This window comes from Acomys minous (assembly GCF_964271855.1).
Source record: "Acomys minous genome assembly, chromosome: 1".
NCBI classification, from domain to species: domain Eukaryota; kingdom Metazoa; phylum Chordata; class Mammalia; order Rodentia; family Muridae; genus Acomys; species Acomys minous.
In genome coordinates this window covers 176,677,337-176,696,991 of record NC_140483.1, presented here as the reverse complement: position 1 = coordinate 176,696,991, position 19,655 = coordinate 176,677,337, and the positions used below count along the sequence as shown (strand labels likewise).

General features: G+C 46.6%; 1 protein-coding gene across 1 annotated transcript in view; it reads right to left on the bottom strand.

Annotated features, from left to right (window-relative positions):
* ACER2 (alkaline ceramidase 2) overlaps nt 1–19,655 on the bottom strand; it is a 64,472-nt gene that overhangs the window by 9,845 nt on the left and 34,972 nt on the right. Inside the window, 1 exon segment of the mRNA XM_084776503.1 lies at nt 5,983–6,062. Coding sequence (XP_084632629.1) covers nt 5,983–6,062 — 80 coding nt within the window.

Below are 19,655 nucleotides of genomic sequence, written 5' to 3'. Positions count from 1 at the left end.
GACTTCCAAGATTACTCAGAACAAGTTGTTGCTGGGACATAAGACTTTCAGTGTTACAACAGTTGGGGTACATGGGGGCAGGTGTCAGTCTTCAGCTCCTTACCACTGGGATGTAAGGACAAGCTGTTTTGGTTTGGTTTGGTTTGATTTTTCGTAAGGCTTTTGTTTTGTTTTGTTTTGTTTTGTTTTTAATGTTTATAAGTGTTTGGCCTGCATGTCTGTGCATACTTGTGTACCTGATGCCTGCAGAGCCCAGAAGAGGGTGCCAGATCCTTTGGAACTAGAGCTAAGGACAGTTGTAAGCAGTCATGTGGATGCTGAGAGTAGAACCTTGGTCCTCTACAAGGACAGCCAGCGCTCTAAACCACTGAGCCATCTCTCCAGTCCCTATATATTGTTGTTAGTGGCGTTGTTCTTTGGACCTTTAGAATATACATGTATGTCACATAAACTTTTATATGTGTTATTATTTATTTTTTTTTTTAAAACAAAGCCACCTGGCTCACACGGCCTGAGCAAGAGATACACGCTCAGATTTCTGAGCCACGGAACTGGAGGACAGCAAATAGGAGCGGTTTCATATGAGGTCATATGTTAGGTAGCCCTTATAAAGTGACATGTAGACTAAGCTTCAAGTGGTGCAAACCAGTAAGTATCATAAAGTGACCCTGTATGGCTTTGTTATAATGCTAATTTAAAATAGGGGGGAGGTTAACAGCAGGAAAGTGTTCTGGATTCCCAAAGTGCACTAGGGACACGAAAGTTTTCAAATTTGCTAAAAATGATTCTATTAATTGCTATCAAATGCAGAAGCACTGGGTTAAAAAGAGGTCTACCTCTGAAAAAGTATAACGCACCCACCCCCTCGCCTTTCACACTCTGATGCTCATGGGGCTGACGAGAGACTATGGATGAGGGGAGAGGAGGGGAGCTGCTGCTTCCCACTCTTACCCACCCCCAAGGAACCTGTGACAAGAAACAGAGGCAGCCATCTATCTCGCATCCCAAAACTCAAGAAACTGGAGCTAGGGGTAAGGGGAGAAGGGAGGGAAGTGTGCCCCTCGAAGGGATAATGTGAGAGAAGCCAGGTGGTCAGTCCATTCAGACTAGGAAATGTTGGGAGACTAGCCGATGGACGCCCAAGTTCAAAGGGAGAATTCTTCTTCTCCTTAGATGTAGCAAAATAGTCTTATGAAAATATCTCTTACGTTCTAAGACACTGGAACTTTTGCTGGACCTTGAAGCCAGAGTTAATAATACATCTTGAGATCACTGCAGATTTAAGACTGCTAGACTAAGGTGTACTCAGCCTGTTTGTTTAATCTGCCTTTAGGAGAACAATAGGGTGCACGCCTTTTATCCCAGCACTGGGGAGGCAGAGGCAGGCAGATCAGATCGCTGTGAGTTCAAGGCCAGCCTGGTCTACAGAACAAGTTCCAGAACATCCAATGCTACACAGAGACACCCTGTCTCAAAAACCAAAACCAAACAAACAAAAAAGAGAAAGAGAGAAAGAGAAATGTAAAAACCAACCTTATGGGCCTTGGATTTCCCATGTAATCAGCTCTTACAACCTAAGCTAATGTATAACTTTAATCTTAAATTATGGGCTCTTCCATGCCCCGACCCAGAGGTATGCATGCGTGCATATATGTGTGATAAATTGCTAAAGACTGCAAACAAGTCAAAAGAAACCTTGTATAATAAATACCCACCATAAATCCTGGCAGCAGCGTATGGGTATAGCTTGATAAACAGTGTGCTTATATTACTGTTTGTTATCTGAGTCAGTTGGGATGAGTCAGAGGCAGTGACTTAGCCCCTTGTAAAACTTTGTTAGGATTTCTGTAAAGCGTCCCTGATTCCTTTACCATCTGGTGCCTTCTGTGCTGTTCACTGAATGCACAGCAAAGTCCGTTTATTGGGGACACGGACAGAGGGATAAATAGTCATAGTTCATACAGGCATAGACAGACACACAATAGACATATTAAAGGCAAGCCAGAAACTGCAAGGTTCAGACAGACAGAAGACACAGGTCGAGAAGTGGAGAATTCAAACTTGGGATGGCTCTTGGTCAAACTTCTCCCAGAAGGAGTGCTTTGATTTCTTTCCTTAATGTAACACCATCTGGTTTTGGTGCCTCTGAGGTAACCTCTAATGTATTCAATCTATGAGTGTAGGCATCTTTTTAGTACTTGAACAAGAGATGGATCGCTATTCCAGCTGGACCACAAAAGACACACCAACTGGACACTAGTTGTTTCTGTGCTCTGGTTTAATTGTTTACTTCCAGTTAATACTCATGGATAGCAAGGGGTGCCCAGAGAAGTAGAACTGGTGATGTTTTATGAGATGGAAAAGGATTTATTATTATAAAATATCTCACCCAGCCAAGATGATGTAAAAATCAACAACGGTGCATCTAAAAGGTGGATGCTTCTTCCCTCATTTTACGCATGGGGAGACCCAGGCTAAGAGTAGCTGATTGCACTTCAGCCCTGTCTCTCTGGCTCCAGAAAACTGGGGATGTGGTAAGACTTGTTGACTGTCACCTTGAGAGAAAGCCAGTGTCTCCATCCCTACACTGATCACTCTCAAACGTGTATTCAATGTGTGTGAGGCCCTACTGTCTGTTCAGTGAGCAGGAAATTAAAATATCATTTTGGAGGCAAGGGTACAAATTTGAAAATATGTGGCAGTTCTTTTCTGAGGCAGAAGCACTGGGGCCAGGCCCAGGCATCCCCACCCCAACACACACATGCACGCGCACGCACGCGCTCACACATACACACACACACACACACACACACACACGAGCCACACTAGGAGTGGGTGTCTGTGCCAGGACCAGGACCAGGCTCCCTCTCACCTCTCTTTTGAGATTTTCACTCAGAAGTGACCGTGATGACCTCGGAGAAGGCTGAGCATTCAGATTTTGGACTGAGCACTGGAATCAATCTCCTTGCTCAGGGGGATCACTCCTGAGGTGCCGCTGAGGCAGGATGGTGTTCCAAAGCCCCTTTTGCAGCAGGAGCGAGGCGAAGTGCTCTCTTAGGATAACCCAACAAGGCTGAAGGGCATAGGTCAAATGTCTCAGAGCTCCGTCATGCTTTCCCGCACATACTTCACGCACAGCACCTAGTGGGTGTCCCTGACACTGTCCTAAGCCCAGGTTCCCCCTCTCAAGATCGATTCCTCCTTTCCTGTGGTTCCTACCTGCCACCTAACGCCTGCCCCCCACCCTCCCTGGGTACCACCAGTGACACTAGTGACTAGTGACACCTAGTGGCCGGCCGCAGAGCTGAATGCTCTGGCTTCTCTTCTGATGCTTAGGCCGGTTGGAAGGAGTCTGAGGGGTCTCCCTGGAGGGAGGTCCAGGGGCAAGGGGGAAAGAGTGGGTTAGGGTTGTGATGTCCTTAGCCTAAGTCGTGACTGTAACAGGAATGTGACCTCATATATCACTCTAAGCTACCAAGGACACTCTGGTTTTCCATCTTTTCTTGACTCCAGGACCCTGGGAAAGGGCCAAGGGAAGACCCCTCCAGGATGAGACCTCATGAGAGGCTCCTTGACTTCTCCCTCCTCTGAGCCTCACGGTGTTCCACTGTGCAGTGCCCTCCGACATTAGATAGGACTATTAAACTCAATAATTAGCTTCTAGCTGGGGATGGAGGCACATGCCTGTCATCTCAACACTAGGAAGGTCAAGAGACAGGAAGGTAAGAATCTTCTGAGGCCAGTCTGGAATACATAGTGAATTCCAGACCAGCTGGGGACACACAATGAGGCCTCTGACACAAAGTAACAGACGTGTCTCCGGTGGCACCAGCCCCATTTCAAGGGCTCAGACAGATGACAGAACCCTCCAAAGTCACAGAGAGCCCAAGGGGACAGTGCAGGCCCAGAGCTAGGGGAATGGCTGTCTGGGCATCTTAAGCGCTTTTGTTCCACCAGTTTTCTTTAGCTTGAAGAAAGAGTAGGAAGTTGGGTGGACCTGGCTGTCATCTTTTCACGATGCACAAGCAGGGAAACACAAGGGGACAAAGGAGAGACTGACGGGAGTTTGCCTAGGACTTCTCTGGATGCCACTCCTGGGGCCACTCTCCCCAAACACAGGGGACATGTGGCAAACTGTGCCCAGCCCTGGAGGTAAGACAAGACACCCCTCTCCTCTCACGCTCTCTTCAAACCTCAGGCAAACCTCAGGTGGAAATGAGGACCCTGATTTGGGCTGAGAGGAGGCACCTTAGGGAGGCAGGCTAACCTAGTTTTAAGGGCACTGGATTAACCATAAAAATCTAAACATCCCAAAGGGACACGGCATGCTTGTAGGGTGCTCGGCACCCTAGTGCCAAGAACAGAACTGTGAGGACTCTCCCCTCCCCCACTTCTCCCACTGTTTCCATGGGCGGTCCTGACCCTCAGCACGCATAGCAGTAGCTACAGGCCAGCACTGCCTTGGTCCATCCTGTTCCGTCTTGATGAGCAGCGCACTCCTCAGCAGGTTCCCCTGGCAACAGACCAGGCCTTGGGTTTTGTTGTCTTCGCCTTTGTTATGTATGTACTCAGAGAAGTAGAGCAGGTGACCCGCACTCAGAGCTCTGGTATGAGATAAGCCTCTTGTCACTACTTCCAGCTGGGGGCAGGCATGTACCACTTAATGTTTCTTGATTCTAGATACTTAAGAAGGGCTCACAGGATCTGGAGAGATGCCTCAGAGGTTAAAAGCACTGGCTGTTCTTCCAGAGGTTCTGAGTTCAATTCCCAGCAACCACATGGTGGTCACAGCCATCTATAATGAGATCTGGTGCCCTCTTCCAGGCGTGCAGGTGGAACATTGTATACATAATAAGTACATCTTTTTTTTTTTTTTAAAGAACCCACAGGTCTCTTCATCTCCAGTAATACAAACAGAAACAGCAGGTGCATCCATGGTAGGAAAAGAGAAACTGCTACGGAAACACAGGAAGGGCACTGAAAATATTCTAGGGTTAGCAGACTATCCTGGGGAAGCTCACAGTGAGAGGGTTTTGGGGGAGTAACCTTGAGAGCAATGGGAGTGCTGCCCTGACTCAGCTTAGGTCATGTGAATGTGCCAAACTCCTCTTGCTAACATTATTCCACACTGCTCTTCTGGGGTAGGTGGGTCTCAGAGCACACTTTGGTTCAGCTTATCAGAAACTGTGTCCATAGCCAGCCACTGCTACTGGAGCACCACCTCATCCCAAGACCTCGTCTTTTCACAGGCTCACTTGCTTTCTGCCTTAAATAACCAGTGTCTGTGGCCCTAGGCACACTAAGGATGTGCTGGCTGGCAGTATGCTGTGTTCCCAGCCACAGTCAGTCATGGTAAGCCAAATCTGTGTTCCAGACCAAGATCAGTCATGATGTAACAAGGCCCCCAGACCTTAGCACAATTGGTTCCATGGTGGAAGTTCTGTTCAGGCTATAAAACTGAGCATATACACAGGACCACCTGCCAAGACAAAGACCAAATCCATCGAAGTCCACAGTCCTGCAGAAAGTCTCTAACCTTGCCTTTTGGCTTCTATAGTTCCATTTCTGGCTAAACTGAAGTATGCAACCCAGAACATGGTTTTTGTTTGTTGTTTTTGTTTGTTTGGGGGTTTTTGTGTGTGTGCTTTAAATCTCACCCCAAGAAAGGCTCAATGCTACATTGGAATCCCAAGCACCCAATGTAGTCATTGACCGGCTAATAAAGACTTTCTATTGCCTTAAACCTATGTCTGAGCAGTCTCCTCTGATGAACACTCCCACAACATTTCTACAGGTCCCACCAAAAATCCCAGAGCAAGACCTTGCAACACCAGGGGTCTCAGAAGCCCATCGGATCCAGGAAGGAGCTCCCAGGGGTTGTGCGGCCTCAGGTCCAGGTCTCCAGAATACCCTTTGAGCAATCACTGTCTTTTGGATGAGCCTGATACTTCCACCCCAAAAGGAAACAAATTAGGAAGTCACCTGGTGTGTCACCTCCAGAGGTAATAAGTCTGGTTAAGGCACCTTCTGTTTGAACACACAGGAGGGGCTGGATGCTGCTGCTTTAAAAAAAAAAAATTAAAGGTATACATAGGTCTCCGTTGCTGGAGGTAGCTCAAAGGTGTTTAAAAACAGAGAATTGATTGAAAGCCACCCATCAGCCTCTGAGTGCCCTGATCCAGAGGACACCTTACCTTCACCGCCCCCTGCACACACAAAGGCAGGTCACTTTCTCATCTAGGGAGACTTTGTTCAGCAAGGCCCTCCCACCACCATGTCTCTTACTCTGTGAACTAATTGATACAGTGATGTTTGCACCAGTGATTGACAGGTCAGCCTGCATGCCTCTGGGAACATACACACCAAAACCTCTCTAGCCCAGATGGGAAGTGTGTGACAGGAAGGCTTCATCCCCCCTAACACCCTAATGTTCACAACAGAGGACTTTATGCCAAGCAAGCTTCCTAGCACCCACTTTTCTATCTTGCCTACAAATCTTTCTCAGCATTCACTGGGTCTGTCTTTCCACAGCAGAGTGTGGATGGAATATGAGAGAGAGAGAGAGAGAGAGAGAGAGAGAGAGAGAGAGAGAGAGAGAGAGAGAGAACAGAAGAAGAGGAAGAGAAAAGGGGAGGGGAGGGGGAGAGGAGAGAAGAGGGGAGAAGAAGGAGAAAGAAAAGAAACACACGTACCTTGAGGTATGTCTTTTCCTATCGATTTTTATGCAGAGTCACAGTGGGGACGGGCCCCCACATTTTTAGCTGATGTAGGAAGCATCTTATAGGGAGCCTGCAGTAGGCTGAAAAGGTGTCCCCAGCCCCCACATTCACCCATACCAAAAGTGACTTAATTGGAAATAGGGTTGGCCTGGGTGCCCTCTGAGGCCCGTGGAGAGCCGCTCCATTCTTCCTCCACCATGCTTCTCGTCCCGTGCTTGCGTCCCGACGCAAGGGCACTGTCTCCTGTCCGTGTGGTCGTGTGGCTTCTTCCTTGGCCCTCTTCTGCCTAAATGTCATTCTCTTTTGCCTTAAAAAGATGTCACTCACTGTGTCTAGGGTCTAACTGAATTCAGTGTGACTTCGCCTCAACTAATTATACCTTCAAAGCCCCCCCCTTTTTTGAGGCAGGGTTTCTCTGTGTAGCCCTGGCTGAACTAGATAGAACTCACTTTGTAGACCAGCCTTACCTTTAATTCACAGAGATCCACCTGCCCCTGCCTCCTGAGTGCTGAGATTAAAGTCATGTGCTACTACTACGCTCTGCTTGGAAGATTCTCTTAAGGGGGCAAGGTCAGAAAACTCAGAACACATCAAGAAGAAGGCGAGGACAGACCAGGCCCAGAATCCACAGCATGTGTGCACTCTTGGGGTGGGTGTGACTCAAGCAATGGCAAAAATGAGCAGGAGTCAGTCTTAACTGGATTTGTGTTGAAGTGTTTCTCATGTGTAAGTGGGGCTGCTGATCCTAGGAGGGGGGAGTCCTTCTCCTAGGAGCTGCAGTGGTGGGGGGGGGACCTCCTCCTAGGAGATGCAATAGGGGGGACCTCCTCCTAGGATCTGAAGTTGAGGGGACCTCCTCCTAGGAGATGCAGTGGGGGGGACCTCCTCCTAGGAGATGCAGTATGTGGGGGACCTCTTCCTAGGAGCTGCAATGGAGGAGAACCTCCTCCTAGGAGCTGCAGCTGGGGTGGGGGTGGGGACAACCTTTTCCCAGGAGCTGCAGCCAAGGCTCCAGGTTAAAGGTACTTGCTGTTCTTACAAAGGACAGGGTTCCATTCCTAGCACCCACATGACAGCTCAAAACCCTTCATAACTCCAGTTTCTGGGGCTCTGACACCCTCTTCTGGCCCCCAAAGACACTAGGCACATATTCAAGCAAAACACTCACACACATAAAATAAATAACTATTATAAAACAACCAACCAATCCTCTCTTAACCAGGTCTCTCTCTCTCTCTCTCTCTCTCTCTCTCTCTCTCTCTCTCTCTCTCTCTCTCTCTCTCTCTCTCTCTCTCTCTCTCTCTCACACACACACACACACACACACACACACACACACACACACACACGTAACCTCAGCCTCAGAAGGTGGGGGATCAGAAACTGCAAATCATTCTGGAATTTAAATGAAGTAATTAATATTGAGGTTAGTGCCAGAGTAAGCAACATGAGACAGACAAAAATCTTCCTCTAGATCACATTGGTTTTACATGCAGGAAAATATTTGCTTTATTACACTGAGCAGGTTTTTTTAAATTCTAGTAAGACCCAATACCCTAGGCCATTAAAAAAATGAGCTGCTGAGGGAAGAGGGAAATGAAGGCCAGAGAGATGGTTTAAAAAAAAAAACAAAACCTAAGGAAACATACAGGAGCCCTGAAGAAACCTGCAAAATTCATCAGACATTGAGACATTGAGTTTGGAAACAAGAGGGCATCACTAATGGCAATACCACATAGAGTCACTTGGTGGCGCAACTACTCCTTTGGTTCTTCTCCACTCTCCTGGCCCAGAGCTTATGCTAGCAAATACCATCAATGCCCTATCTATCCATCTATCTATCTATCCATCTATCCATCTATCCATCCATCCATCTATCTATCTATCTATCTATCTATCTATCTATCTATCTATCTATCTATCTATCTATCCATCTACCTACCTACCTACCTACCTACCTACCTACCTATCTTTCTATATATACATTCTATCTTTCTATTTATCTATTTTTAAATTTTGTGCTTCTGGCCCTATATTCTGTCACTCTTACACGTACTTTGGGTGTCACTGGCCAGAGACGGTCAGAGACAAAATTGCCACTTGAGACATAGCAGGAGGGAGCTGCCAGAATTTTGAAAAGTGGCAGAAGCATGGTCTAGGCGGCCCCGGCTACTCCAAAGGCTGAGGCAGGATGATCACTTGAGGCTAAGAGTTCTAGTCCATCCAGGACAATAGTGTACCCCTGTCTCCATGCCAGTACACCCAAAAAATGGGGCAGGAAGGAAAGCCAGCCCTACCCAGAGTAGAGAAAGAGATACAGATACTCTATTTTTACATTATTTTTTAAAAATTCAACAGTATGAGACTCAAATATATAAAACATACACTATACAACAAATCCAAAACCACAGGCCATGTTAAGAACTGTCCAAGGGTTGGAGAGATGGCTGAGCACTTAAGAGTCTGTTGAGGACAATAGGCCATATGGCCAATGTTCAGCCATCTTGTCAGAGCCTGCACCTTTAAGTCTCTGTTTTTCCCAGAGCTTGCCTTTCACCAGAAACTAGCTGACCCTGGTGTGCGTCGGCAGTTAGACTAAAGACAGATAGAGATGGAACAACCCTGTTATGGTTTAGCAGTTAGACTAGACAAAGATAGAGCCAGATACCCTGTGTGGCAGGACATTATGACCCTGCCTGGAATTCCCAGTGTTTTGAGAAAAGCACGCAGCTGGGTTGCTATAGCAATATGCTTCCCTGCCTTCTGACTTATAAAAGCGACTACCTGACTAATAAAGTTTGAGAGCTTGATCAATCAGACTTGCTCTCCTTCTTTCTGTCTTGCATTTTCAACAGGTGAACTTCCTCCCGAGTTTTAGTCAAACCCCACAGGCCGGGGAAACCATCTGCTCTTCCAGAGGTACTGAATTCAATTCCCAGCAACTACATGGTGGCTCACAACCACCTATACTGTGGTCTGATGCCCTCTTTTGGCCTGCATGTGTGCATGCAGATAGAGCAGTCAAAAACATAGAATTTACAAAATAAAATAATAAAATAAAAAACTGTTCAAACTGCAAGCCTAGAGAGAGGCCTTGCAGAACATGAAGCTCTCTCTTTGTTCATCACACCATGGCCCCTCCCCAGCCTTATTTAGTCCTTGAAAGCCTTTGAGTGTAATATGTAGTCCTTCTTAGTTGTCACATCATAACTGTACATATTAATGGAGCACCCCATGACAATGCATGTACATGGCATGCAACAACAAAATCACAACATCTAGCACTGCTATCCCAGTGCCTATCTCACACATCTGTGTGCGAGGGCCCTGGGGGCTCAATTCTTCTCTCCCAGTTCTTCCTAAAATGTATAATAAGTTGTAAATTATCCTCACCATGCTGTGCCACTGGGCATTAGAAAGATCCCTGTCGTACAACTACCCATCCTTGTACCCCCGATCCCACCCTTCTGTGTTAGTCAGCTCTCTAGCTGTGACAAAGTGCTTGAGAAACAAAAGCAGGAAAAATTATGGGGACTCTGGTTTCAGCTGATGGTCCACTGGCTCTCACATTAGCCACCAGCTGACAGAAGCACATACACTACATACTATTCAGCCATAAAAAAGAATGAAATCTTGCCGTTTGTGGCAGTTGACGGAACTGGAGGACAGTATAAGTGAAATAAGCCAAGCACATAAAGACCAGTATTTCATGTTTCTGTATATAAAAGCTAAAACAAAGCAAAAACAAAAAGACTAAACCAGTGTCTCAAAGAACTGGAGTAGAGCCGAGTGTGGTGGCACACACCTTTAATCCCAGCACTCAGGAGGCAGAGGCAGGTGGATCTCTATGAGTTCAAGGCCAGCCTTATCTACAAAGTGAGTCCAGGACAGCCAAGTCTACACAGAGAAACACTGTCTTGAAAAACCAAAAAACAAAACAAAACAAAAATCAAGCAAACGAACAAAAAAACCCAAAAATACAAAAAAATGAATATAGCAGTCAGTAGAGGCCACAGTTGCTATGGCCTCTGATCTGAAAGCTTCTGTATTGAAGGCTTGGCTGCAGGCTGATGGGACTTTGGGAAGTGACTGGATCATGAGGGCTCTGACTTCATGAATGAATTAACATATTGATAGGTTCATAATTTAATGGTGCTTTCAGGAGGTGGTACAAACTTGGAGGTGGGGTCCAGTTGGAGGAAGCAGTCACTGATGGTGCACCCTAGAAGAATGTTTTGTCTGTGGCCCTTTCCTCTCAATCCCTTTCCTGGCCACCTCATGGTGGGCAGCTTCCTCTGCATGGTGGTTGATTCTGTATCGTGGCAATTGTGAATCGTGCTGCAACAGAATTGGGAGCACGGGAGCTTCTCTGATGTATTCATTTCATTTTGCTTGGAATGCTTGATCTCATATTAGAATCTTTTTTAAACTCACATTTTGTTTGTTTGGTGGTGATGGTGTGTGTGGGGGGGGGGTGTTAGAGGGCAACCTGCAGTTCTCTCTCTCTCTCCTCTCTCTCTCTCTCTCTCTCTCTCTCTCCACATGGATCTTTGGCAACTGATCTATAGTCAGCAGGCTTGACAACAAGCGCCATTACCCACCGAGCCCTCTCATCGGCAGCTCATATTGGCACCTTAATGCAATGCACATCTTTTTTCTTTCTTTCTTTTTTTAAAGATTTATTTATTTACTTATTATGTATACAGTGCTCTCCCTGCATGTACACCTGCTGGCCAGAAGAGGGCATCAGATTACATTATAGATGGCTGTGAGCCACCATATGGTTGCTGGGAATTGAACTCAGGACTTTTGGAAGAGCAGCCAGCACTCTTAACCTCTGAGCCATCTCTCCAGCCCTCTTTATTCTTTTTTTTTTTTCTTCCAAATAAGATCTCACTACGTAGCCCTGACTAGCCTGGAACTTACAAGGCAGATCCACTGTGCTCTGCAATGCATGTGTTGCACTCTTGCCCAGAGGAGTGACTCCTGCTTGTAATCCAACCACTCGGAAGCCTGAGACAGTGACTGCTGCAAGAGTTTGGGATCAGCCTGGGCTACAAAGTGCTCCAGGCTAGCCTAGGCTACAATATGAGATTCTATCTGAAGGAAGAGGGTAAAAGAAGAAGGGGAGGAAAGAAGGAAAAATAAATTAACTTTCATTATAGACATTTCAGAAATAATTTTGAAGATCCAGGCATGGTGGCTATTTTAGTTACTTTTCTATTGCTGAAATAAAATACCATGAGCAAGGCAACTTATAAAAGAAAGCATTCAATTGGGTCTCCAGTTCCAGTGATTTATAACCCATGATGGTGGAGCAAGGACTTCTTGGCAAGAAAAGCTGGGCTCACATCATGAGCCACAAGCAGGAGGCAGAGGGAGTGCACTGGGAATGGTAGGGGTTGTTTGTTGTTTTGCAACTGAAAGCCTGCCCACAGTGACACACCTCCAACAAGGCCATATCTAGCCTCTCCCAAACAGTGTCACCAACTGGGGACCAAGTATTCAAACATGTGACCCTATGATGGCCGCTCCCATTCAAACCAGCGCCCTCTAGTCCCCGCACTTGGGAGGTAGCGGGCACGAGCATCACACGGTCGGGGTCATCCTCAACTATATGTGGCTCTAAGAATGGACTGGGCTTCGTGAGATTCTGTCTAAAAGAGAGTGGGGGAGGGGGAAGAATAAACAACAAACAAACGGATGAACAGGATGGCTCAGTGGGTAAAGGCATTTGCCACCCAAGCCTGGCAATCTGAGTTTAACTCCTGGAACCCACACAAAAGTGAAAGGAGAGAACTGTATGTAAAAATAACTTAACAGAGACCTGTCTCCAAAGTGTGGGGGCTACCATTCATACACACATATCACACACACACACACACACACATACATATACGCATGCATACATAAATGCACATACAGATAATAATAATAGAAAGAAGAAATTTCAAAAATAGATACATTTACATGTTTATTCACAGAAAATGCCAGTTCATAGCTTTAATATTAACCATGATTATCAGGGTTCACAAAAAAACATAAAGTGCAAAAGGTCTATAGATCCCCCAGAGCAATGATTAATGCTACCTTAGCCAGGGTACATACCACCTGGGCACAGCACACCCTACATAAAGCATAAACCACAGTATATATGTGAAAATACTCTATCTGCTTGTCTTACTTATTGTGGTTATAAAATAGTTTTAAATCTGACTTGACATGTAAGAAAAGATGTACGCCTTTCAGAGTAAGGGCCCTGTTTTAAAGTCTGTGGGAAAATAATGTCTATAAAATCTATTGAGAATCCCAATCTGGACAAAGATGTATCACTGGTCAGCAGGACCAACAGCACCCAGGTCAGGCCCTGGTTGGGGAGAATCCAATTTCAGCTGGAGAAAATGCTGGGAAAGAGGCCCTGGTGGCCAAGCTCCAGCCTTTGCCTGTCCCCAGAGATGGTTAGTTGTCAGACCTGAGGGAAGAAAAGCCAGGGAAGGTTCAAATCCCAGTGCTAGCTCTGAATGGGGGTAAGGGAAGAGGACCTGTAAGGAAAGTTTCAAACACCTGAAAAATCCAACCAGTGGAACGGGTGGCGTTCTATCTTCACAAAGCCCATGTTTGACAACCATCCAGCGTTGTCTCTCAACACAACACTGGTTGACCAACAATGACTGTTTTAGGCACTTTTAACTGGATAGGCACCCACTTCCCCAACATGGATCATGTTACAAATGGATGCAGACAGAAAGAGCTGCCTTTGGCACCATGAGGCACTAAAGATAGAAGAGTTCTAAGACTCAGCGATGACCAAAACTGTAAAGCCGCTGACAGAGGTGATCATGTGCTAACATTCATGGTTCCTATGTCCGGAGATTCCCAGGCCGATTTGGAACATAACAGGGTGACACACACACTGGTAACAGTGGCCATGATGTTGTCACTTGTCAATGTCAGCTGTACCCAGAGGAACCACATTCTGTGCTGCACATTAGTGAGCTCAGCTTGTTTTTTACCACGCTAGAAACATTAAATTCCATGATGTTCCAGCTTTGACAGCGGTACTATGACTCAGAGATGCAAATGTGAAGTGTTACATCGCAAAGCCAAAACCAATTCACAACTCAGGGTTCACTCGAGACCAGATCCGTGGAAAAGGTGGCTCCAGTAGTGAGCGCAGAATCCAGCAATCAGCATTCGAGAGAAAGCCAGCTCGAGAGCCCTCCGCGCCAGCTCTCTGTGAAAATGCGTGTGTGTCTATTCCATTCAAGGTTAAATGTTCCAACCTTAGAGAATAGAAAGGAAACACACCCAAAAGCCAAAATATTGGCAGTGGGTGCTCTAAGGCAATAGAGGTATGAATAACTTTTTTCTTCTGCTGCTTTTCTGTAGTATCCAAATTCCCTCTAAACATGTAGAGTTTTAATGTAAGTATGAACAATGCCCAAAGCCCAGCTCAAAATTAGATTCATACACACCTACTCCCCTGAGTAGTCTGCCCGTGCTAGCAAGCTGTAGAGATTTCTGTTTAAAATGGGTGTGATCTCTCATGCCTATAATCACACCGAATATTCGAGAGACTGAATCTGGGGACCCACCATCAGTTTGAGGCTAGCCTCGGCTAAATAGTGAGTATTGACGCCAGCCTGAGACATGAAAAAGAGAAAAGCTCTGTCTGAGACAGAAGGGGACGGGGAGTTCTGTTTGCTCCCAAGCCAGGATGAAGATGTCCACTGAGTCCCTGAGTCAGGTGACCAGTTCCTTGCACCCAGTGTGTTCAAGCACATCCATCACTACTTTAATCCCTATTCCTAGAGGTGTCAGTGGAGGCCCTAGGGAGTAATTCCTTGCCCTGATGAAAAGAAATGGTCCTCCCCTGACTTTTGAGGACAATGCCATGGTCATGGAAGGCCCTTGGGACAAATTAAACTTTACATCTAAAAATCCTGTCCTACAGCCATCTTTTTTATGTATTCATTCACTTCTTTATGTGTGCGAGTGTTTTGTCTGCCTGTGTATATGTGCACCACATGCACGCCCTGTGGTGCCCTTGCAAGTCAGCAGATGGCATCGGATCCCCTGGGACTGAAGTTACAGGTTCTGAGCTTCATGAGCATGCTGCGAACCAAAGCCAGGTCCTCGGGAGAGCAGCTTGTGTTCTTAACCACTGAACCAACTCTCCAGCCGCAGGCGACCCTTCCAGGTGAAGGCAGCTAGATGTCCTCTTCAGGGCATTTATATAATAGACTAGATAAGAGCAGACCCCATACCTGGCTAGGTGAACCAGAAACAAGGATGACTTGATTGTGCCCTCTGAGAAAGTCTAGACTGAAAAAAACCAAAGGACTCAGCAGCAATTCTGACCCAGAACCCCTAGGTTGCCATAAACATTCAACAGAAAATCATTTTAAATATATGTTAAGCTACAGTAAAATAACATACACCATTTTATCACTCAAAACCAAGTATTTCTGCCTTGGAAATCGCCAAATGACTCCTGTGTTGCTTATACAAGTTACTTATAAAGCTTCAAAGCCACATTCAACCTAGAATGACGTCTATTCACTTAAAAACCCTAAGCTCAGTTTCCACTTTGGACCCTGTGAAGCTTCTAAACAGGGTCAGAGTTCCTGGGAGTGCGAGACCCCCATCCCCTGAGCACTGCCCGACTCCCCACAGTGGAATGTCAGAGAGCAGAAGGTGCCTGAGTTACAAACGTCCCTGAGATAACCCATCCTACCTCATACCCTGAAGACAGCCCAGTGAAGACCAGCGATGAGGGTGAGAAACATTCAGGTCACAGTGTGCTCCTCCCCACCTGTCCCTAACCAGCCAATCAGAGAGTGGTGACTGCCCAGCATCAAGAAGTGTTCTAGGAAACCAGTTAGCACCAGGTATTGTGAAAGCAAAAGCTGTAGGCCCACATCCCCAGGAGGCCCACATCCCCTGGAAACAGTAGAGAAATGGGCTCAGAGTGTTAGAGAGGTAATAACATACTGGACACTTCCAATAAGAAAAACTTTCCAAAAGCCTCAAGGGTGCTCCACAGTCAAAACCAGAGCCGCCTCGGTGATTGAAATAGGTCCCCAGGGCTCTCGCAGAGGTCAAGTGGTAAAGCAGAGGGGCTGTGCGTGGCATCTTCACACCAGAACAATTCCCTGTGGGTCTGAGGCTGCTGAACTTCAGGAGGAGCAGAAACAATGTCAATATTTAATGTGTGCTTAAAGCGGAGGGTAGGTTTTGGCAGAGAGGGTGTTACAAGCTTTGCCCTCTGAAGCCAAGGCTCCATCTCTCAGCAGAGGTAGTGGAAGACGGATCCACAAGCACGTGGAAGACCTGGGAAAGCTAAGAGGAGCAAGTGATGAGCCACCCCGCCCCTCAGGCATGGCCCTCATGTGTGTTTTGTCCACTTGATTTGGGTAAGGGACAGTTTCTCCCAAAATAAAATCTGCTCTGGGACCTTCCATCAAAAATTCAGAAGGTCTTGTGTATCAGAGAGGCTGACTCCTATGTAACCAGAGAGCCTGGGAATATGAGGGATCTACAGCAAGCCACCTTCTCCTAACCAAGAAGCCTTGGGCCACCTGGGTCTCCTGAAGATCTACTGTGCCAGGGCCATTACAGACATAAGCCAGCAAGCCCATGTGCCTGGAAGGGATGCTGAGAAAGACATGCATAGTGTCCCTGAGTCCTCCGTTTCCCAGCCTAGGGAAGGATGGACCCTCCTTCCCAGGCACAGTGGTCCAGTTAGAGCCCAAAGGAACAGAATTTTAAACAGACACACCCATACTGACTCTTCAACCCCCCTCGGCTATCTTTGCTAGCAAATGAAGCCCAGTGCTTGAAGAAAAGTAAGTAGAGAAGCCAGCCACTGCCTTGCCATCACGTAATCTTGACTGGCGATTTCTTGTGGGCACACAGGAGAGACACGTAGGGGACACCGATAAAAGCCCATTTCTCACTGGGCCAGAATCTGATGACTGGACCTTGTTCAGGTATCTCCGAAACAGCATCAAAATAGGCAAAGCACACACAGCCCAGGTATGCAGCAAGGCAGATGAGGATGTGCCTGCAAAAGAGGGAAAAGGTGACTCTGACGCAGTGCTTCTCCTTGGGGCCACCCACCTTCCCCACTGTCGCTGTCATCCAGAGGGCGTGTATAACAGGGAAAAGATGAGATACCCAACAGTGCCCGAAGGGGTATGAGAAATCTTGTGCATTTGAGACTGTCCTAAATTTCGAAGCATTCACACTTGAAATGGCATTGTGCCTCAGATCTGTAACCCCAGCACTCTGGGAGGCCAACTCAAGAAGAGTGTCACAGCCAGGTGTGGTGGCACACGCCTTTAATCCTAGCACTCAGGAGGCAGAGGCAGGCGGATTGCTGTGAGTTCGAGGCCAGCCTGGTCTACAAAGTGAGTCCAGGACAGCCAAGGATACACAGAGAAACCCTGTCTTGGGGGTGGGGGTGGGGGGGCAGGGAGAAGAGTGTCACAAGTGTTCAAGGCTACACCATGAGTTCAAAGGCATCCAGAGCCACAATTTAAAAAAAAAAAATTCTACTAGATAATTGGACCAAATACCTTTAGGGCCTTCCCAGTAAGACTGAGGGCCAAGGATGAAACTGGAAGTGCCAAGGTGGAAGTGGCTGAACCCAGAATTAGATCCCACCTTATTGCTTCTCACCTTAGCAATATGCACGGCTTATGCTTTTCATTGGAAATTATCCTATATTAAAGTACGCTTGGCTGGGCGGTGGTGGTGCACACCTTTAATCCCAGCACTTGGGAGGCAGAGGCAGGCGGATCACTGTGAGTTCAAGGCCAGCCTGGTCTACAAAGAGAGTCTAGGACAGCCAAGGCTACACAAAGAAACCCTGTCTTGAAAAATAAAAAGTAAAGAAAATAAAAAATAAATAAAAAGAAATAAGAAAGGAAGCAAGGAAGGAAGGAAGGAAGGAAGGAAGGAAGAGCCCCTGTTCTGCAAACATGAGGACCCAAACTCAAGTTTACATCGCATATAGAAAGGTGCCATTGTAGTTTTCTAGACACAGAGTGATTCATGGGTATGTGGTTGTAGCTAGACAGAGGAAGGAAAGTTTCCTGCTGTTGGGTTTTTGATTTGTTTTGAGACACAGCCTAACTATGTAGCATTGGCTGGCCTAGAGCTCACTATGTAAACCTGGTTAGCTCTTAATTCACCGGCACCTGCCTGCCCGACTCCACCTCCTAAATGCTGGTATTAAAGGTGTGTGCCACCATACCTGGCTGTTCATTTCTTCTTCATTTTTCATTAGCAATGTAGGAGGAAAAGAATTATATTGAGGGATGTGTGTGTATACTATAAAATCTGCAAAGCTGGGCATGCACACTTTTAATCTCAGCACTTATGGAGGCGGAGGCAGGCAGATCACTGTCAGTTCCAGGCCAGCCTCATCTACAAAGCGAGAGGCTACACAGAGAAACCCTGTCTCAAAAAACCCAAAAATAAATAAATAAATAAATAAACAAACTGCAAAGATAAACTTCAGGTTGTTAATATCTTTCTTTGGGGAGTAGAACTACGAGACACGTTTTCTATATGTCTATGTTGATTAAAACTATTATTCAAAAATTACTTCGTGGGGCTGGAGAGATGACTAAGTGGTTAAGAGAACTTGTTGTTCTTGTGGAGAACTGGACTTCGAGTCCCAGCACCTACGTGGAGGCTCATAGCTGTAACTGCAGTTCCAGGGGGGACCAACTCCCTCTTCTGGCCTTCTCGGGTACTGCATGCAAGTGGTACACACACTTGCAGGCAAAACACTCATAGACATAAAATTAAAATTTTAAAAATTAGTTCATGTGTGTGGCAAATGGCTAGTGGGTAAAGGCATTTTCCTCCAAGTCCAATGCTGTGTTAGATCCCTGACATCTATGTGATAGAAGAGAATAAACACACGAGCACACACGTGTACACACATTCATGCAGGCTACAGCATGCACCATGAGCACACACGTGTACACACATTCCCGCAGGCTACAGCATGCACCTAACATGAACACCCACCCTACATGAGCACAATCACTTCATAATGGGGAAGAAAGATGGCTCAACGTAGAGAAACAAAGCCGAAACTATGAGTGAACACCTCAATTTGTGCTGCTCGATTTGGTTTGATCCTTTGAACGTGATTCTGGAAGCCTCCAAAACGTACATTTCTCGGAGACCGGAGGTGGGGGCGGTCTCACACTAAAATGCCTAAGCTTGGCAACCTTTCCTTAAGGAGCCCACACCTGTGCTTGGATGTGTTGCATTCTTCACTTTCTCTTACCCCTCCTACTTAAAAATCTACATTAAATCTTGAACTCCAAACTCTAGTTCTGTATTTATACACAAATTGAAGTTTACCTGGGTAAAAAATTTTCTGTTCTGTGAGTGCATGCGTGTGTGTGTGTGTGTGTGTGTGTGTGTGTGTGTGTGTGTAGCCTATACTAACCTGAATCTTGTGGCAAACGTACTGCCTCAGCCTCTCAGGGGCTGGGATGGCAGGTGTGAGCCACCATGCCCAGCTCACACTGGCATCTGAGGATGGCTGTGGATGTGGGTTAACAAGGCCCTATTCCTGTACAGCTTCCTCTGCATGCTCCTCACCTACCAGCGCAGGAGACAAGTTTGTTTTGTTCCCTGACACCTTTTGTATTTAGCAGTCATGAGGACAGAAGCAGAAACACTGCCTTGTCCTGGGTTTGGAGCTGAAGTATTTCCTAGGAAGAAGCCCCTCCACTTCCTCCTTTTTTTGTTGGAGTTTGAGCCCAGCCGGGGTGGGGGTGGGGGTGGGGGTGGGGGTGGGGTGGGGTGGGGTGGGGTGGGGCTTATCCACAAGCAGGCACAGGCACTTTATGATAAACAGGGTGAGTGATACTCAGCCACAGACCTCAGTCCCCTAGGCTTTACCTG